This window comes from Garra rufa, chromosome 21 (genome assembly GCF_049309525.1).
Source record: "Garra rufa chromosome 21, GarRuf1.0, whole genome shotgun sequence".
Lineage (NCBI taxonomy): Eukaryota > Metazoa > Chordata > Actinopteri > Cypriniformes > Cyprinidae > Garra > Garra rufa.
Genome location: NC_133381.1, coordinates 8,770,928 through 8,791,005, shown reverse-complemented (window position 1 = coordinate 8,791,005; position 20,078 = coordinate 8,770,928). Strand labels below are relative to the sequence as shown.

At 37.2% G+C, this 20,078-nt stretch overlaps 1 protein-coding gene and 3 non-coding genes across 4 annotated transcripts in view; all 4 read left to right on the top strand.

Annotated features, from left to right (window-relative positions):
• Positions 1-771: 771 nt before the first annotated feature.
• The window catches only part of arid4a (AT-rich interactive domain 4A), a 32,030-nt gene continuing 12,723 nt past the window's right edge, over positions 772-20,078 (top strand). Inside the window, exons 1-17 of the mRNA XM_073826473.1 lie at positions 772-831; positions 1,772-1,821; positions 2,102-2,212; positions 4,357-4,422; positions 5,425-5,515; positions 5,651-5,730; positions 5,820-5,914; positions 6,807-6,939; positions 7,552-7,631; positions 9,672-9,748; positions 9,845-10,011; positions 13,855-13,927; positions 14,140-14,234; positions 14,615-14,712; positions 15,746-16,001; positions 18,286-18,554; positions 19,688-19,867. Of these exons, the coding sequence (XP_073682574.1) occupies positions 1,816-1,821; positions 2,102-2,212; positions 4,357-4,422; positions 5,425-5,515; positions 5,651-5,730; positions 5,820-5,914; positions 6,807-6,939; positions 7,552-7,631; positions 9,672-9,748; positions 9,845-10,011; positions 13,855-13,927; positions 14,140-14,234; positions 14,615-14,712; positions 15,746-16,001; positions 18,286-18,554; positions 19,688-19,867 (1,877 nt within the window). The 5' untranslated portion in view covers positions 772-831; positions 1,772-1,815. The remainder of the gene's footprint in view (positions 832-1,771; positions 1,822-2,101; positions 2,213-4,356; positions 4,423-5,424; positions 5,516-5,650; positions 5,731-5,819; positions 5,915-6,806; positions 6,940-7,551; positions 7,632-9,671; positions 9,749-9,844; positions 10,012-13,854; positions 13,928-14,139; positions 14,235-14,614; positions 14,713-15,745; positions 16,002-18,285; positions 18,555-19,687; positions 19,868-20,078) is intronic.
• LOC141296415 (small nucleolar RNA SNORD53/SNORD92) lies at positions 13,260-13,341 on the top strand. The gene has a single exon (XR_012341261.1). It is a non-coding gene; the product is annotated as a small nucleolar RNA SNORD53/SNORD92 (small nucleolar RNA).
• Positions 15,204-15,284, top strand: LOC141296420 (small nucleolar RNA SNORD53/SNORD92). The gene has a single exon (XR_012341265.1). It is a non-coding gene; the product is annotated as a small nucleolar RNA SNORD53/SNORD92 (small nucleolar RNA).
• LOC141296421 (small nucleolar RNA SNORD53/SNORD92) lies at positions 19,956-20,037 on the top strand. Its single transcript, XR_012341266.1, has one exon. It is a non-coding gene; the product is annotated as a small nucleolar RNA SNORD53/SNORD92 (small nucleolar RNA).

The following is a 20,078-nucleotide window of genomic DNA, read 5'->3' as shown; positions in this document are numbered from 1 at the left end:
AAATCACGCAGGTGTCACTGAATAAGCATCTAATGTGTCACACATGTCTCATGCTTACTGTGGCGCTCGGTTCCGGTCATGTCACGTGGTTCAGAAAACCATGACGCCAGACGTTCTCCACAGCAACGACATAAAGACGCCATTACCGTTGCCTTCAATTGACCTTTTCTACACGACCGCGTCTAAAACGATTTATTGGTAAAAGAATTGCAATACAAATCACATAAGAACACGTTTAAGCTAAAACGATGCTGAGCTTACTCGGTCTGACTAGAAAAGCAGACAAAACAGTCACGGGGCTCACCGCGAAATCTCACGGGCTCCGAGTCCAGAATGCGAAAATAATTACGTTGGGTACAAAATGGCGAATGTTCTCTTCACTTCGACATGCGCAGACTGAGCGGAGGCTTTCCCTCTGAAACGAAGCTCCGTTCCCATACATCCCCTCCAACCAATGGGCTTCGCCATCAGGACGCTTCTGCGTCAACTCGACCAATCAGAAACGTGGACAACGCAGAACAGGAAACACGCTGCCAATCGGAGACCGGGATGGATTTGTTGTATTCGCAAAGAGTGAGAATCAAAAAACACCAATGAGAAAGCGCAATTCGCAGCGCCGCTTTCGTACTCAGCAATCAGGTTGCGCGATTCAGTCTAGCCAATAGAATTTTGCTTCGCGGGGAGCCAATCGCAATGCTCTGAATTTGCCCACAGTGGCCCTCGGAGCCAATAGGGATCCGAGAAACACAACCTCAGCTCAACAGCTTGTTATTTCGTCTATGCCTTTGCAACCTAGTCGAATGCTGAGCTGAAGCAGTCATATAGGAGCATGTAAGTACACATATATATTTCCACACAGCGATTTCGCCTAATTAAACCCGCGTTTTCACATCCGTCTTATTTGAACTCGCTAGTCTGAAAGCATTCGTCATATTTGCCATTTTCCCGTGGTTTCCAAGCGAAGGTATTTAGGCGACGAAGAGAAAAAAATTGAATGGCAGAGCCTAGTCACAGCTAACGTTAGTCGGCTTGTTTTCTCACAGGATCCGGGATTTACCCGACGTCTTTTGCTTAAACTAACCACTCAAAACCGAACAGCGTATAGCCAAAAACTTGTAACTCAGTCTGAAGGGAAAAGTCGCCTCACACAATGTTGCGGAACTAACCCGACGAACAGTTTAAATCGCCATAACAGCTTCACTATATTTAGCTTAACCGTCACAATTTGATTGACAGGCGTCAATAACCATCATAACTGTCAGTTTTCCGTTCTTCGAACTCAATACTTTGGCAAATACAGTGTTAAGTAAGGGAAATGTGGGGTTAGTGGATGGTGGAGGGGCTGACATGGTGCAGGACGGTGTGTGAGCTATGATGGCGACGTGACACACACACACACACACACACACACACATACACACACACACAGTGAGTGAAGCGGGAAGGAAACACGCAGGGTTTGAAGGGGTTATGTTTTCCTTCAGCACTCCGTGCTTTGTTTTTACACCATCAAGACATCGTAAGTGGCTCGGATTGGAGGTAAAGTCACAGTAAGGCAGTTAGAGCACTGTTTTGAGGGGTTGGTCTTGTTTATTTGATCATTTTGAAGGCAGAAGTGGCTAGCCGCGTTAGCTGCTTTAGCATTTTCTCTGTTGTGTGTATTTGTGTTGTGCTGTCAAATCCTTCACGTATATACATACGACACATTTTTTAGCACATGGCGCCAGATCGTGACTTTGTTTCTTTATGCGTGTGTGTTGTTCTCTTTCAGCAGTCAAAACCAATCGAGCTGGACTCCCTCAAATAGCCATCAAGATGAAGGTGAGTCTGTGATCCTCTGCAGTTTTGATAGGCGACGCCTCCCTAAATGAAGCCCAACAAGCATCTGGAACAAAACACTTCAATGAGGGAATCATCTATGCATGGGGTTTTAATAAAAATTGTGATCAACAAAGCTCAGTAGTTCAGTGGTTAAGCTGCTTTCAGAATAAAATACTTGAGTGCTGTTACTTTATAAACTATTCTTGCTTTTCATAACCGTAACCATGCAGAGAACCATGAATTTGTCTATGCACCTTAATAATATTTACAATGCCCACAGGTAGCAGATGAACCTGCCTACCTGACTGTCGGGACGGATGTGAGCGCGAAGTACCGCGGTGCCTTCTGCGAGGCAAAAATCAAGACTGTTAAACGCATGGTGAAAGTTAAGGTAAGTTTATTCTGAGTCTGTCTGTTCATCTTGTCAAGTATGTTTTATTTGTGTAGTACGTTTCACAATACACGTTGTTTCAAAGCAGCTTTACAGCAAATCATGATTGTAAAAGTTGTAATATCTTAATATCTTTCTGCGTTGTAGTTGCAGTTTAACAGATTATAGCTGGGTGATAATATATATAATATTTTGCAGCAGTTAAGATTTGCAATATAGTATATATCGCTTTGAAACTTTTAAATAGTTCTTGACGTGCACTCTCAGCTATCGGTCATCTTTTATATATCGCTGAGCGACAATATAGTTTCCGTTTTGTGATTAAACAATCAAGCAGTTGAGATTTACTAAATAATATATATATGTGACCCTGGACCACAAAACCAGTCGTAAGTAGCACGGGTATATTTGTAGCAATAGCCAACAATACATTGTATAAGTCAAAAATATAGATTTTTATTTTATGCCCAAAATCATTAGGATATTAAGTATCATGTTCCATGAAGATATTTTGTAAATGTCCTACTGTAAAATATCAACTTAATTTGATTAGTAATATGCATTGCTAAGAACTTAATTTGGACAACTTTAAAGGTAATTTTCTCAATATTTTGTTTTTTGCACCCGCACTGTCCTATCCTAACAAACCATACGTCAAATTCAAAAAATTGACCCTTATGACTGGTTTTGTGGTCCAAGGTCACATATTTAACATTTCGCAACGATAAAACAATCATGCAGTTAAGATTTGCTATATAGTAGACTTTAAAATAGTTATTGAAGTGCACTGTCAGCTATCAGTTATCTTAAATATGTTGCTGAGCGACATTATTGTTTACATTTTGTGATTTAAACAATCAAGCTATTGAGATTTACTAAATGGCATATATTGTTATACGTGAGTATAAGTACATGTGGATAAAGTTGTGTACTATATATCACTGGACGATAACAACAATATAAGCATCAAACTGATAAGATTGTCCATATAGTATATATTTACCCTGGACCACAAAAGCAGTCGTAAGTAGCACGGGTATACTTGTAGCAATAGCCAAAAATACATTCTATGGGGTCAAAATTATCGATTTTATGGCAAAAATAATTATTAAGTAAAGATCATGTTCCACGAAGATATTTTGTAAATTCTTACCGTAAAAACATCAAAACTTAATTTTTGATTAGTAATATTCATTAAGAACTTCATTTGGAGAGGCGATTTTCTCAATATTTAGATTTTGCAATAGAAAGCGTGTTTATTCAGGTGATATAGGTGTAAATCTCAATCTTTTGTGGTCCAGGGTCACATATTGCGCTGAAATGTATACTTTCTAAACTTTGTCCCTGTTAAATAGTTCCTAACTAAATAGTTATCTAACAGTCAGCATAGTTTTATGTAAGTTTAAAAAAAAGTGTGAAAGAGTCTGAAAGCGTATAAGTTCAGAGTACACATGTAGCTGTGCATCTTATCTGTCAAGCCAGTGTCAGATGACATAGAGGATAAACAAAAGTGTCATTTTCTCCTGGTGACAATGCACCAATTTGTTTTTATAAATGGGTTGTGTTCCTTTATTGCAGAAGTGTTTGATTAACTTCACACTGCAATATTTAGTAACATAGCAGGCCCACATCTGTACAAAACGTCTGTCATTCTATATAGAGTAGTCTAGTCAGTAAGATAGAAACTCTTTTAATTTATGTTCTGAAAAACTAAACAAACTTACAAATGGCTTAATTTGGCCCAGCACCTACTAATCATAAGTGTGTTGTTTTAAGGTTAATCTGCACACTTCTGCTTTTGCAAGACCTTGTTGTACGTCATCAATGTTTTGTTGGTTTGTGGCGGTTCTTGTTTTTTGTTTTTTTAACGTGACAGCCTTGGGTAAAACAGAGCGACACGTGTCTGAAGTTTGTGTTGCACATTCTTGACTGCAAGGAGATTCTAAGTAGTTGCTCTTGACTATGTACATAGGCACTTACTAAGAAGCTTGTTTGAGAGAGATCATGAAGAACACGGCATTTGTTACACAATCGGATTACTTCACCTTCACTGAACCATACTGCTACTGTCTTCCCATCCGTGTCGCTCTCACCGTCATGCCATGGTGATCTTTTTCAATATTTTGTATTGTTTTTGTTTGCAGGTTATGCTTAAAGGAGACAGCACCTCACAAGTCGTCCAAGATGACCAAGTCAAAGGACCCTTAAGGGTAAGGAACTTTTTTGGATACTTTATCATGCTTGTTATAAAGCTTTTGGTTATTTCTTACTTATGCAACACTTATAAGAAGATATTTCTAAGTTGTAGCCATGTTCAAACTGAACTTTCTCGCATGCCTGTTACCGAGTTAACTGAGAAAATAACTGGCTGTTAGTGTTTCCTACCGGCCAAAACTTTTACTTTTTTCACATGGATAATTTGTGATCAACACTGTACATCGTTGTGTAAAACCTTATATGTGACCCAGTCATAAGGGTCTATTTTTTTTTTAAATTAAGATGTATGCATTGTCTGAAAGCTGGATAAGACAATATTTGGCTGTGATACAACTATTTGAATATCTGTAATCTGAGGGTGCAAAAATGTCAAAATACTGAGAAAATTGCCTTTAAAGTTGTCCAAATAAAATGCGTAGCAATGCATATTACTGATCAAAAATTATGTTTTGGTTAATTTATGGTAGGAAATTTACCAAATATCTTCATGGAACATGATCTTTACATGATATCCTAATGGTTTTTGGCATAAAAGAAAAAAAAAATCATAATTTTGACCCATAGCCAGACCCAATGTATTTTTGGCTATTGCTACAAATATACTCGTGCTACTTAAGACTGATTTTGTGGTCCAGTGTCACATACAAGATAAGCTTGTTTCATTTTTTCTTACAATGTGGTTATAATCATGTATTATGTTAGAATGGCAACTACTTTTGTTTACGTGTCAAAGCCAGTTTTTGTTCTCTCTAATTTGGCACTTAACATGTTAACTGAGTATAATTGAATAAGTATTCACAGTTATGGCTGGATTGTTTAAAAAAACTGAACACCTTGTGCACTCTATTAATTATAAGGCAAAAGTGCTTTATATTGCAGCTTTTGACAAAGTTTCGAAAATATTTTTTAACTGAATACTGTTTAGGTTGCTTTCTATTTGTGCGACAACAGTTTATTGCGTGAAAACTCATATTGTTATGCATTTCTGGTCTCAGGTTGGCTCAACAGTGGAAGTGAAGAGCCCAGAGGGTAGACTTAGCGAAGCTGTCATCAGCAAACTCACAGATGCCAGCTGGTACACTGTAGGTACGTACAGACGTAGCTGACTAGATCTCCCTTGAGTTGCTCCTGTTGGACCACGCTCGGGCCCCATAATTGATTTTCTGTAAACTAAACTTGCATTTAATATTTCAAAGTTTGTTTTTCGCATTCCCATTGCAGTTTTTGATGACGGAGATGAGAAAACGCTTAGAAGAACTTCACTGTGTCTTAAAGGTGAAAGACATTTTGCAGAGAGTGAGGTGAGTTGTGAGGTTTTGCCTGCATCATGTGTCTTACCTCTTTTCTCCCTTATTTTTTTTTATATGTATATATTTTCTCTGTATAACAGACTTTGGACCAGCTGCCCCTGACTAACCCAGAGCACTTTGGCACTCCAGTCATTGGAAAGAAGACAAATCGAGGTAGAAGGTCTTCTCAGGCAGTGTGAGTATTTACGGTCCTTTCTGCTTTGTGCTACCTATCTATCTTTGTTGCAATTGTATATGAATATATTTCATTGTTAAATATTCTTCACAGAGCACCCAAAACTGTTTTAACTTCATTTTATATGGTAATTTTCCCACTTTTTTTCTGTCCATTATATTTAAACAGGCTGTTGCTAATGTACCTTTAAAGTCTCAAAGTTTTTTGGCTTTTAGTATTAATGTGTTAGCCTTAAGGTTATCTATAAGCCAGTCTCTAAACTTATGCCAATACGGATAGATGATTTTTATGACATCACCCTACAGCTCATCCAACTTTCTGTCCAATCAAATGCTCTCTAGAATCTAAAGCGTCCCGCCCCCTACATTATAAATAGATGCTGAAGCTGAAATCAGTCACTTGTTCACAGAATTAGTATTTTCTGTATGGTTAATGGCACGTAGTGCACTATATAGCGGATAGGGAACGATCCAGGCAGTGTAAATATGAATTGCGTTGGGGCGAATGAAGTCAAGGCCTAAATGAAATGCTGTTGGTAATTTTAAAAAAGGGGGTGGGACTGCTTGATATGTTTCGCCCTGGCTTAATATTTTAGTTCAGTTGTATAGAATAACTCGTACTGAGCTTGTTCTGGTACACTTCAGTTTTGTTGTGTTCTCAAATGGTTACACAGAGGTTCTTATAAGTAACAAATAACATGCTTAGAAATAAACAAATCACAATATCTTGATTCCTAGTTAGAGCCTGAGCTGAAACAAACATTATTTTGAGAACAGTTTCAATTTGATTTATTTTCCTATATGCAAAAATACAGTTTAGCTTTTCTGATCAATGTTTTAATGTGAAAAGGGAGCATGTTTCAAATGTTAGTGCTTTGTTTGATGCATTGCAGTGCAGAAGATGAAAAGGAGTCCTCATCGAGTGAAGATGACGACGATGACAGGAGGAGGCTTAATGATGATCTTTTGGGCAAAGTTGCCTGCGTACAAAGTGGCTCCGATAGTGATTCCTGGCACTACGTCCTGGTGAGTCCTTGATTCATTTACAGCCTCTTAAGTTTATTTTAAGGCTGAACAAGCTATTCTTCTGAAAATGGTCATTATTTACTCACCTTCATGCTGTTCAAGCCCATGTGCTTTTTTTTTTCTCCCCCTTGGAACACTAAAAGAGAATATTTGCACAGCTTTTCCACACGGCAACCATCAAATCAGCATATACAGTCTCTATGGCTGAGAGAGTAGTCCTCTGAAGTCATACGATTGCCTTGTTTGGGGAACGGACTGAAAGTTGTTCGCTGATAAAGTTAAAGTGACTGTGTATGGAAAAAGATTGTATTCTAAATAAAAATAAAAACTGCATATACTGGTTTGGAACATAAGAACATTATATGAGAATCCACTCTAGAGATGTTGTATTGTTGCTTTTAGAAAGTAATTGCTGCAGTTTGTTGTTTTGGTAGTTGCAAATGTTATGAATTGATTTGAACTTTTGAATTGAAAAAGATGTTGCGAACAGAATAGATCTTTCAAATTGATTGTCAATGAAGACTCGAGAGTTTCAGTTGTAATAATAAATTAACTGATTACGGTATTCCTCTACTTTTTTGAAGATGTTTAATATTTTCTTCCTCTTTCAAGGTGATATCTCCAAGCTGCAATGATGACCTAACTGTCAAAAAGGACCAATGTTTAGTGCGATCATTTGCAGATTCCAAATTGTGAGTAACACTGAAAACTAGGGCTGCACGATATTGGGAAAAAATTACATTGCAATATATTTTTTTCTTGCGATATATATTGCGATGTGTACATATTCATTTATGTTCATCAGGTTGTTTTGAACTGCTTAAAAATCAAATAATAATTCAAGAATAATTGGGGTAATTTTGTAAGCATTTTCAAAGAATAAAAAAATGTAAAAGTACAGTATAATCAAAACCCTGAAATAAAATACTTTTTAAAGCTTTTTTTGGGTAGTTTCATAAACAGTTTGACTCACCTTATTCACTGTCAATTCAGGCAAATCAAGGCTCTAATATGAAATTAATAATGAATGTTGCTTTTACCCTGATGAAAGGAAAATCAGCTTCTTCCTTTCACGAAAAACATTAAAAGCTTAGCCAAGATGGAGGAACAGCTAGCTGATCATAGCTGTTACAGGGATAACATTTTTAGCAGCAGAGCTACTGCAAGCAATTTTTAGTTTTGGAAATCCATTTATCTTTGTTTATTTATCTTTGCTGAAACTTCCTCGTCTTTAGGAGAGCACGGGTCATGGTTGCTTAGCAACGGCAGACGCCACTCTGCCACTCAAGTTACAGAGCGCTTTTGAAAGGAGGAGAAAGCGGCGCGCCTAGCGTTTTTAGGCGCGACATGTGAACGGTCCCTTAAATTCGTAGTGTTTCCGCAAGTTGTGGCAACAACTGCCAGGCACTCCCGACAAAGCACGTGTTTTTGGTCAGCAGCATCCTTTTTTTTTATCCAAAATACTTCCATATGACCGACGTTGCGTTTCTTTTTGTGACCAAATCTTCCATTTCGGCGCTTTTCTCCCGTCCCGCGCTCATCTTGCCATGCGCACGCAGAGACTGCATGCATGAAGTAGGTGAAGCAACGTGTGCATTGTAGTTTTTAAAGAACCTTTAAACATGAGTTAATTACTTTATTTTAGACAAATATAGATCCGTGATTAGAAAGTTTAGAAATATAGAAAGTACATTTTTAAATCACACACATAATTTAAATTTTTTTTTGCCCTGCATCGTGACTGCCACGATGTGACTATCGCGCATGCGTACATCCCGATGACGATGCTGAAACGATCTATTGTGCAGCCCTACTGAAAACTATCTTTTTTTAAAAGGACCCAACAATTCACCCCCAGTGAATCCAATATGTAGGTGACTTTGTTTCTTCAATATAACACAAATGAAGATTTTTTTTTTTTAACTCAAACCGTTGCAGTCTGTCAGACATATAATGGCAGTCAAATGGATCCATGCCTTTGAGAGTCAAAAAAACGTACAAAGACAAAACCATATTAAACCCTGCAGCTCGTGACGATACATTGAGGTATTAACACATAAAAAGAATCAGTCTGTGCAAGAAAATAAACTGTTTATATCATATTTTTTTTTTTTTTTTTTTACTACTGATCGACTGCAATGTCCAACTGTCCTGAGCGCATTTACAACAGCCGGCACGTGACGAAGAGCAAGCAACCATAACTTCAGTCGATCAGGCTCAAAAGTTGAAAAAGTGAAAATTCAACACTCCCGGATGAGTTCGCGCAAACAAACGTAATCTTTTAGTTTCTAATCGGTTACAACAATCAGGATAAGCACAAGTTATTACCATTTTACATAGCCGCCGTACCCACAATCTGTGTGTAAACAATATGTGACGTACACGTGGATTCCATTGACTGCCCATTATATGGCTGACAGACTGCAATGGTTTGATTTAAAAGTCTTTGTGTTCTACTGAAGAAACCATGTCACCTACATCTTAAATGTCCTGGGGGTAAGCAGATAGACATCAACTTTACATTTTTGGGTGAACTATTCCTTTAAAGACCACTATGATGTCAAAATTATATTTGTTTCTTTTATTCCATGTCTGTTAGCTTTGCTTATTATAAGCCATTTCAAAGGATCTTTAATGTTTTTAAAGTGATATTAATTTTTGTTTAATAATAAGAAATGGAAAAACTTTATTGTTGTTCTCTCTCTGATTTATCACTGTTTTGTGTATTCCAGTCACACAGTGGCACGCAAAGATGTTCAGGAAGTAAACATTGGCACTCTCTCCAAACCTGAGTACTCAAACAGAAAAGGTACTAGACCCAAGATCAGCTGACCCTTTATTGACTTGAATGTTTCCAGGTCAGAGTCTGAATTCTTACACTCTCTTTCTTGTTCTCTCTCGCCAGGGTTTGAAGCGGCACAGCGTTTTCTACAGTCTAGAGAAGTCCCTGACAACTGGAAAGTGGACTTGAGCGAGATTCTTGAATCCTCCAGCAGCGATGAAGAAGACGACGATGAGGATGGTGAAGGCAAAGAGGGCGAAGAGGAGGAGAAGGAACCAGAACCAGAAGAAGTAAGACGCCAGTACTACTTGTCACTTCTATTTCTTTACCTTCAAATGTGTTTTTCTTCAAAAGTTGAAGTTATTTGCCAGATGTCTGCTGCTGACATATTTAGTTGTTGGTGTTGGAAAATTGCGGTCTTGTCTTTCAAACTTGTGAGCCGTGGTTATTTTTTTCCTCCTTTTTGACTCAGTCTTTTAGTTTATGCTCTTGGTCTGAGTGATTGGCATGTAGTTTTGCAGTGATTGCTCTGAGTAAAGGGGTTGCCAGAGCTGCGCTGAAGCAATACGAGGCCGTTCGCGACCGGTGCCGATTGAGAGAATCCAAGTGATGGTATTTATGTTGATTTGTGAAGACATTCCCGCAGCCCTTTACATCTCGTGTTCTCGTACACCTTGATTAAGCCCACTGAATGGTCTCAGCATGTGGGAAAGCCCCCAGGCTCTGGACAACAATGTCGCATTCTTCCTGCTCCCCGAGTTTGGACAAATGGCCATTTGCTTGGTTTTCCGACACGTTCCCATGGCAACCGCTCGTTCCTTTGGTTGTGAAAAGGCTGCGGGATTGGCCCAGTGGAGGTGTGCCAGTTCTGATGGTGGGCGGGACTGAGCTCATCTCAAAGAGAGTCTTCTCTCCTCGCTGGAGAAGGTCGGGCACGTTGCACAATTATAAAGCCAGCATGTGAAAAGATAACTGGAAACATTTGTTGGAAATGATGGCTTGCTTTTCGAATGTATTTTGTCTTGAGAAAGCCAGCACTAGGATCACAAAATCGACTTAATCGCGTCTTAAGGAAGCCCTGATTGGTCCCTGGTTTGAAAGTTAGTGCATTTGATAGTTTAAACATATTGCTTTGTAAATCCTGATATTTGCTGTATTGGGAATGTATTAAAACAGCCTAAGTGATGCTTGACTCAGCAAAGTGTTTTTGCTGAGTTCTCTTTTCTGTGCAAAAGAGATGCCTCACTTTAATGCTAAAGGCAGAAATTAGGATATGCAAGGTTTTAAAGTAGTGTTTTCAAGATTTATTGCAACATCTTCAGGCAATGACAACCCCCCCCCCATATACTTGACTTCCATAATATTTCATGTCTCGTCTTTATATTTAATATGTTTGCTTGAGTATTATAGTTCTTGATTGTGGAAGATGCCAGTATTAAAATCCTTTAAAATGCCATCGTTTCCATCACTGGTATTTTAATGTGTGCAGCCACAAACAGTGTGATGAGTAGTCCCATTCAGTAATGGATGGTTCTTTTTGATAAATCAAAAACACTTATGAATCAGTAGGAGCGGTTAATAACTTAATCGGACTCACTTGCTTTTAGTCACGTCCAACTCTGACAACTGCTGCGGTGATGTATATGTAATGGTAGTTACACTTAAATTAGTGCATTTACTGACTGGTTGTTTTTATGACCAATTTGTTATTAAAGCTGCACACCAAAACACTTAAAAAAAAAAAAAAAAAAAAAAAGTTTATTTAAATTTGACCAGTTATGTTGAGTTAAGTTTTTGGACAGATTTTTTTCTTTTTTTTTAAAGAAGTCTCCTCTGCTCACCAAACCTGTATTTATTTGTTCCAGAGTATAGCAAAAACAGTACATTTTAGAAATATTTGTTGTTTAAAATAACTGTTTTCTATTTGAATATGTTTTAAAATGTAATTTATTCCTGTCATTTCAAAGCTGAATCGCTACTCTAGTCTTCAGTGTTACACAATCCTGCTGTTCAAGAAATATTTTTATTATTAGCAATATTTAAAACAGTTGAGTGATGTTTTTCAGGATTCTATGATGAATAGAAAGATTCAAATATCAGCATTGATTTGAAATAAAAAGCTTTTGTAACGTACACTATATCATTCAAAAGCTTTGATTTAGTTAATTTAGTTTCATTAGCAAGGATGCTTTAAATTGATAAAGTGATGATAAAGACATTTTATAATGTTACAAAAGATTTATATTTCAGATAAATGGTGTTCTTCTGAAAAAAAAAAAAACCTTTAAATTCTACGTAGCTGTTTTGAACATTAAAAAAAGCAGCAAATCAACAATGATTTGTGAAGGATCATGTGAGTGGAGTAATAATGCAAAAAAGCTATGAAATCACAAGAATAAACAACATTTTAAAATGAATTCAAATAGAAAACAGTTATTTTAAGTAGTAAACAAATCAATTTTTTTTTACTATTTTAGCTGTACTTTGGATCAAATAAATGTATGCTTGGTGAGCATAAGGGTAATACAAATAAACAGTTCAGATTAGGCTTGCCACGATAGACGGTGTTGACGGTGTTACCGGTTTTAAGACGCAACACCGGTGACATCACTTTTCCACCGTGACACCGTCTCCACTTTTTTTTTTTTTTTTTTTTTTTTTTTAAGTATTCGTTTTTTTATTAAATATTTATTTGAATTGAATGGAAAATATCATTCTAAATAATTTACTTAAGACGAGAGCATGCAATATAATTAAAAACTGAACATAGCTACAATGCGTCATATTTCATTTATCACGTGAGGAGTTCGCGCTTACATATAATAAACAGCGTAAAAGTTAAGCATGTTTGGCCGAGCCCGGGGCACTCCCCCTGCCCAGGGAGAGGGATGCTGAAAACAAGAGATGATGAAGGTAAGACTGGTTGGCTATTTAAAGGGATTCTCTTGTAGTGCTTGGATAGGGAGTGTGATTGCTGATGGTGAATTGGCCGTGTTAATTATCTGTGCGAGCTCCTCCCGAAATTTGATAATAAAACATCACAACGAGAGGAGTCGAATTTACAGAAAGAGAATGGCGGACGATTTAGTGTCCAAAAGCACCTGTTTGGCAATATTTTGGGTTCAAAGTTTTTTTTTTTTTTTTTTGTAGTTTCGTTGTCGTCCATTCAAACAATTGACGCCGAATTGCCAATTCCCGCAAAACTGAAAGTGAAAGTATAATACGCACGTGTTTATAAGCTATAAAAAGCAGAAAAAAGAGGAAACACCCACCCCCACGGTGATACCGGTATTACCGGTGTTGTCACGTGCCGATTAACCGGTGGGGAAATTTCCTCATCGTCACAACCCTAGTTCAGATATACAACCACACTATTTCTAAGGTATACCAATAACACTTGTATGAAACTGGTATGGTAAATTCCTTCCCAACCTTGTCTGGGCAAAGTATTATTCATTGTTTTAACTAATGTAATGGTTAAATAAAAAATAAACATGGCTCTTCTGAAAATTAAAGGCTTAATGAAAGAGAATGGGGTCAAATATGATGATACCTGAGAATGGTTTCGCTAACTTGACTGATGTCATGTGATGTTACAGTTCTCTTGGCTGTCTGATTAACCTCTGATTAACACATTTGGAAAAGCCCATATTTATATACACTTTGTTGAAAATAATTTTTTTCGGTCTTCTTGAGCCGAGACGTCTTTAAAAAGCCTTACAAAACTTATGGTTCAAAAACTTTTGACTGGTAGTGTATATGTAATGCATTAAAACTTTGTAAATAAGAATTGCATTTATTTAAGCCAGTGTTTGTTTCTCTTAAATTAGAGAGTTGTTAATAGAATCAATAATGAACCAGAAATCCCCCTTTGCTTACAGCGCATTTTACAATTTCTATATACAAGTGATCTTTTTAATGTTTAATTTGCATGTCAAAATCAGGTTTTTACAGTGTGTTTTGTGCAAAATTGTGATGGTAATCGACCTAAAGTCAGCGATCAATTAGATATGCACTGAGAAAACTACTTTGTTAGTAATGTGATCTGTGCATTTAAAACAAAAATGGTATTAGATAATTTCACTATTGCTGAATTTCAAATTCAGAGGTTGTACTTGCTTTCTCTTAAACAGCCTGATGATGAGCCAGACCCAGAAGAAAGGGACCACTTTCTACAGCAGCTTTACAAGTTCATGGAGGACAGAGGTAATGCCTGCACATCACCACATGGGAAAAAATTAAATTGGGATTAACAGTCTTCATGGGGGCGGCTACATGGTGGATGTCTTTTATAGTCTTTGTGTGAGTGTGTGGCCTCAAAAGTTAAATTTTTTTTCCCCTATAGAGGAATCTCATGACCAGTTCTGCGGGGCATATTTTTAGTTTAACGCTTCTCTGCACCTTTGCTTTCCTTCCAGGGACGTCAATTAACAAACCTCCCGTTCTTGGCTACAAGGATCTCAACCTCTTCAAGCTCTTCCGACTGGTGCATATTCATGGAGGCTGTGACAATGTGAGTGTTCTTAGTGTTCCCACCATCTGCTTATTGTGCTCTGCAAGTGGGAAGTGAGACCTTGCCAAAAATATGAAGCGAAAGTGGCCGCTGATTGAATTTATGAAGTTCACAGAGCTGGACTGAGTTGAAAAATGGCTTGTTTATCAAATGCATGTTCTGCGAAATGTTATTGAGCGTAATTATATTTGGACGTTTGGAGTGGTGATAATTGGGGAAAACAGTTGTGCTTGTTCGACTGATGTCATGTTTCTCTAAGCTATCTGATCCCAGGGTGCGGTTGACAGATGTGCATGACACTACCAGCTCTGTGCAGCAAGAATTAGTGCTTTTAGTCATCAAAAGACTTGTGTAATGAGATGGTTTATTTTGTTTTTTAGATCGAAAGCGGCTCTATTTGGAAACAGATCTACATGGATCTCGGCATCCCGGTTTTGAACTCTGCTGCCTCGTACAACGTGAAAACAGCCTACAGAAAGTAAGTGCACGCTCTCGCAATTCCTGCTGTACAGGCCTATATTTGTTTACTCAGCAGCCAGTGTTCTTTTTGTGTCGTTGGCAAAAGGAGACGGTTTTCCACTTTCACAAAGGTGACTTTCGCTGCACTGTTAAAGGAAAATTGAGATATTTACAACTTGATGTTTATGGACTGCATCGGCGGCATGCTTTTGACTTCAGCCGATGATACTTTTGACCTATTCCTCAATGTAAACAAATCAACAATAAGCATGTTTACAGTAAATAAACTTTACAATGAATCCCTGGCAGATGAGCATGCAGTAATACAAATAAACATTTCAGACATGCAACTACACTGTTTCTAAGGTATACCAATAACACTTATGAAACTGATATGTTAAATTCTTTCCCAACCCTGTCTGGGCAAAGTATTATTCAGTGTTTTGAGTCATGTAATGGTTAAATAAAAATAAACATGAAGTTTAAATGCTTGTTAAAAGAGAATGGGGTCAAATATGATGATACCAGAGAATGGTTTCGCTAACTTGACTGATGTCATGTGATGTTACAATCTCTTGGCTGTCTGATTAACCTCTGATTAACACATTTGTGACCCTGGACCACAAAACTAGTTTTAAGTAGCACAGGTATATTTGTAGCAATAGCCCAGAATACATTGTATTGGTCAAAATGATTGATTTTTTTTAAATTTTTTTTGCAAAAAAAACATTAGGATATTAAGTAAAGATCATGTTCCATGAAGATCTTTTGAAATTTCCTACTGTAAATATATCAAAACATCTGCTAAGAACTTAATTTGGACAACTTTAAAGACAATTTTCTCAGTATTTAGATGTTTTTGCACCCTCAGATTCCAGATTTTTAAATAGTTGTATCTTGGCCAAATTTTATTATTTATTAAAAATAATTGACCCTATAGACTGGTTTTGTGCCCAGGGGTCACATTTGGAGAAGCTCATATTTATATACACTTTGAAAATAATTTTTAGTGATAAAATATAACATTGCTCATCCTTTGACTTGAACCTCAGGTACCTGTACGGATTTGAGGAGTACTGTCGCTCGGCTCAGATCCAGTTCAGGACGGTGCACCACAACGAGCCACGGCCAGACCGCTCGCCGGATGTGCAGTGCGTAAAGACTGTGAAAAAAGAGAGCGAAGAGACAGACGAGATGATGCAGCAGGTTACAGTGGAGCCTGGAACGAGCGAGGACAAACCTGCAGCACACGCTGATGAGTCAGATGCTGAGAGCGAAAAGGAACGCAAAGATATCTCCTCGCCCAGGGTGAGTGTCTTTTTTGTCTTTCTCCTGGGCTGCTCTCAGGATGTAGGATTTTTGTGCTTAATGACCTGCCAGCTGCAGAGCAAAAACTCTCTGTCTGATGCGCCTCTTTGACTTTAAATTGATTTTAAAGGACATGCCTGTTGTTTTGGGTTTTTAAACCAGAAAACATCCTGCGTTTATAGGAACAGTTCACCCAAAAATAACTCACTCTCATGTCTTTTGAAAGCTGCTTGTTCCACAAAAGTGAATGGTGACCATGACTGTTAAGCAAGATTCTCTGAAATGTCATTCATATTTACATTTAAGTACTTCAGTATTTTTACTGAACTACTCTTTTAAAATGTTAAAGTTTTTGAACATTAGTAGCTAGTTTGCTAGTAGAAGTCTGCTTCTCTCAATTGTGAGTGTGTTTTAATGGTTATACTTAGAGATGCACCGAATATTCGGCTACCGAAAATTTTTGGCCGAAAATGGCCCAAAAGGGCATTTTCGGTTTTCGGCCGAAAGACTTTTATTACCGAAACAACACGGCCGAAACAGTATGTTGTTGACGCAAACAGAAACCGCAGCCTGCACGTGCTTGTCTGAAGCAACACGTCTGCGGTGCGGACGTATTTCAGTATATCTGAGAAAGACCCACGAAAAGCGATCTGCAAAACTTGAATGCCGAAATTTCAAGAGGGGGTGTGTCTGCAGTGCGTGCAGCAGTGATGAGAGCAGAGATCGAGACAGATGTAGCTTTCAGTGAGTGAAAAACAATGGCTTTACGTTGGTGTTACGTCGCAATATTTTAAAGATATGTCTTTTCTATATACTGTATTTTTATAAATATTTATGTTTTAAACCATGGAGGTGAGCCAATGGATATCACACAAGCAACGTGAAAACTGCGCAATGTTAAAGTGAAAGTAAAAACTGTCGGTGCTTTCAGCATCTGACGTGCATTCTCTCAGAGACAATGAATAAGAGATGATTATACTTCATATGCTGATATTAATTTAGTTCCCTAATATTTTTCTTGTGCCCTGAACATGGTGGGAAAAAATAAAAAGAAACGTATTTTGTGTAAGGTTTGTTTTTAAAAGTCGGTTCTTGAAATAAAGCTCTTCATTTTTCATTGATGACTGCAGTGTTATTAGGGGTTAAGAAAGTCTTAATTATGATTTCAGGTGGTCTTAAATGTGGGGACTGAAAGACAAGAATTGTGATGAAACATCAAAAGGCTATCCATTGAATAAATATGAGCGCTGCACGTTTCAAAGTCATTTGCTGCGCTGCTTTGTGTACCATTCTGAAAGTGCCTCCTGCTGGAAGAGAAACACATAGAGTTGTAAATGTGAACTGATGGATCCACAAGATAATGTTATAAAAATGTAAACTATTAAACAATTTAAACAAAGGCAGTAAAGTATATGTTATTTAAGTAATATAATACTTGATTGATAATAATTGTTTAAATGAATATAATTGATTTATTCTTTGAAACTTTAATTTTAATTTTTTGCAAATGCAATGCCTTGATTTAAGTAAGATTAGTACACAGTCACAGCCATAAATGCAATGGTACTAATAATTGGCATAATTGTTTCGGTTTTTGGTTTTCGGCCTTGGTTTCCTCTTTTTCGGTTTTCGTTTTCGGCCAAGAATTTTCATTTCGGTGCATCCCTAGTTATACTAGTTCTAAAATGTAGGTTATTATAAATTCTCTCTTCATAGAACATGTGACATGACTTTGAATATTCAAATAACTAGTTTGTGTAGGGAGCTTCACATTTATGTATGTGTGACCCTGAACCAGAAAACCAGTCATAAGAGTCATTTTTTTTTTAATTGAGATTTGTGAATCACCTGAAAGTCGGATAAAATAAGCTTTTCATTGATGTATGGTTTGTTAGGATAGGACAATATTTGACTAAGATACAGTTTGAAAATTTGGAATCTCAGTGTGCAAAAAAAAAATCAAAATACTGAGAAAATCGCCTTTTAAGTTGCCCTAATGAAGTTCTTAGCGATGCATATTACTAATCAAAAAGTACGTTTTGATATATTTACAGTAGGAAATTTACAAAATGTCTTTATGGAACATGTTCTTTACTTAATATCCTAATGATTTTTGGCATAAAAGGAAAATCAATCATTTTGACCCATACAATGTATTTTTGGCTATCGCTGCAATTGTACCCGTGCTACTTAAGACAGATTTTGTGGTCTAGGGTCACATTTTCCTATAATTTTTTTGTTGAAAACTAGCTGAAATATCTTTTGTATGTTTGTGACTCTTCAGGGCCGGCGGCGGTGTACGGTGACCCCTGTGAAAATAGAGGCGAAGGAGCCTGTGAAGCAGGAGAAACCAAAGGAGGAGAAGAAAAAGGAGGAGACGCAAAGTGGAGGAGAAAACAGCGGAGAGGAGCAAAAGGATAAATCCGATGGGGAGACCCCCGGGAAACGTCGCAGCCGTCGCCTTGAGGAGTCTGATAAAGATACTGATGATGAAGAACAGGAGGATGATGAAGATGAGGAAGACGATGGCGAGAGATCCAGACTCAGGGACCGGTATGTTAAATGTTTTGCTGTCCTTATGAACTGATTTATGGTACAATACTGTAATATTGTACCAAAAGTGATTTAAACTGTCTTAAAACTCTGAATGGCTCTCTTGTTCAGCATTTGATAAGAAAACTGTCATGCATGTGATTAGGGTTGAAGTTTCTGGTTTGAAGCTGTTCCAGCAGAGTCAGAAATGATGATACCAGAGAATTGTTTCGCATACATGACTGACCCCATGTGATGTTACACTTCCCTTGGCTATCTGATTAATCTCTGCATTTAAAAGGAGAAATGGTGTTAAGTCATTATAAATTTCAGAGCCAGAGTTTTTTTGTTTGTTACTCAAGTCTAATTACAAACTAATATCCTCACACTTAGACTTCAGATAACTTAGTTAAGTTAAAATTTCCAAAGATACCTCAATTACTTTGTGGTTTGTCACAGTGCACCATGTTGCTGTTTAGGGGCTGATATGTAAATATGACTGTCATACATTAATGTACTTGTGGTAAAGGTGGCAGTATTGTAATTTCTGAACATTTGCAGCTTAACTTTCATAAACTACAGGTGGGATGGGGGAGCTTTTGAGTATGTTTTGGAATTTAAAAAATTTAGCATATTTTTCTAACTACTATTTAAAGAAAGAAATGCTTGATTCTCACCAAGATTGCATTTATTTGATCAACTGTTTTGATCAAATGTTTTGCAGTATTATTACAATTTAAAAAGCTTTTTTCTGTTTTAATATATCTTCAAATGTAATCTATTCCTGTGATGCAAAGCTACATTTTCAGCATCATTACTTTTTTCCTCATTGTCACATGATCCTTTAAAAATCATTATAATATGGTGATTTGCTGCTCCAGAAAAAAAATCTTATCAGTGTTGAAAACAGTGCTGCTTAATGTTTGTGGAAGCTGTGATGCATTTTTAGGATTCATTGATAAATTTTGAAAGTTTAAAAAAACATGTGAGATCTTTTGTAACATTGTAAATGTCTTTATTGACATTTTTGAATTATGTATGTTTTCATTCTGAATAGAAGAATTAACTAACCAGCAAAAGTTCTGTTTTCTATGATATGGTCCTTTAAAAATCTCTGTGTGGATGAAGAATCTAATCGTTTGTTTGTTTGACAGAGATGAGAGGGAGGAGGATGACTGCGGTGAGGACTCTGAGCATTCTGTGACCGGCACTAAGGTCAAAGTGAAATACGGCAAGGGGAAGACACAGAAGATCTATGAAGCTAACATCAAGAACACAGAAACCGATGATGGAGAGGTTCTTTACCTGGTGCATTACTACGGCTGGAATGTGAGGTGAGGTGTTGACGTGACTGCCTTTTTTTTTTTTTTTTTTTTTTTTTTGTTTGTTTAATACTTGTCATTTGAAAGAAAATATGATGGTCAAATATGATGATACCAGAGAATGGTTTTGCTAGCTTGTCTGATGTCTTGTGATGTTTCCCTTCTCTTGGCTGTCTGATTAACCACTGCTTCAATTTCACATATTTTATAATAAATCTTTAGC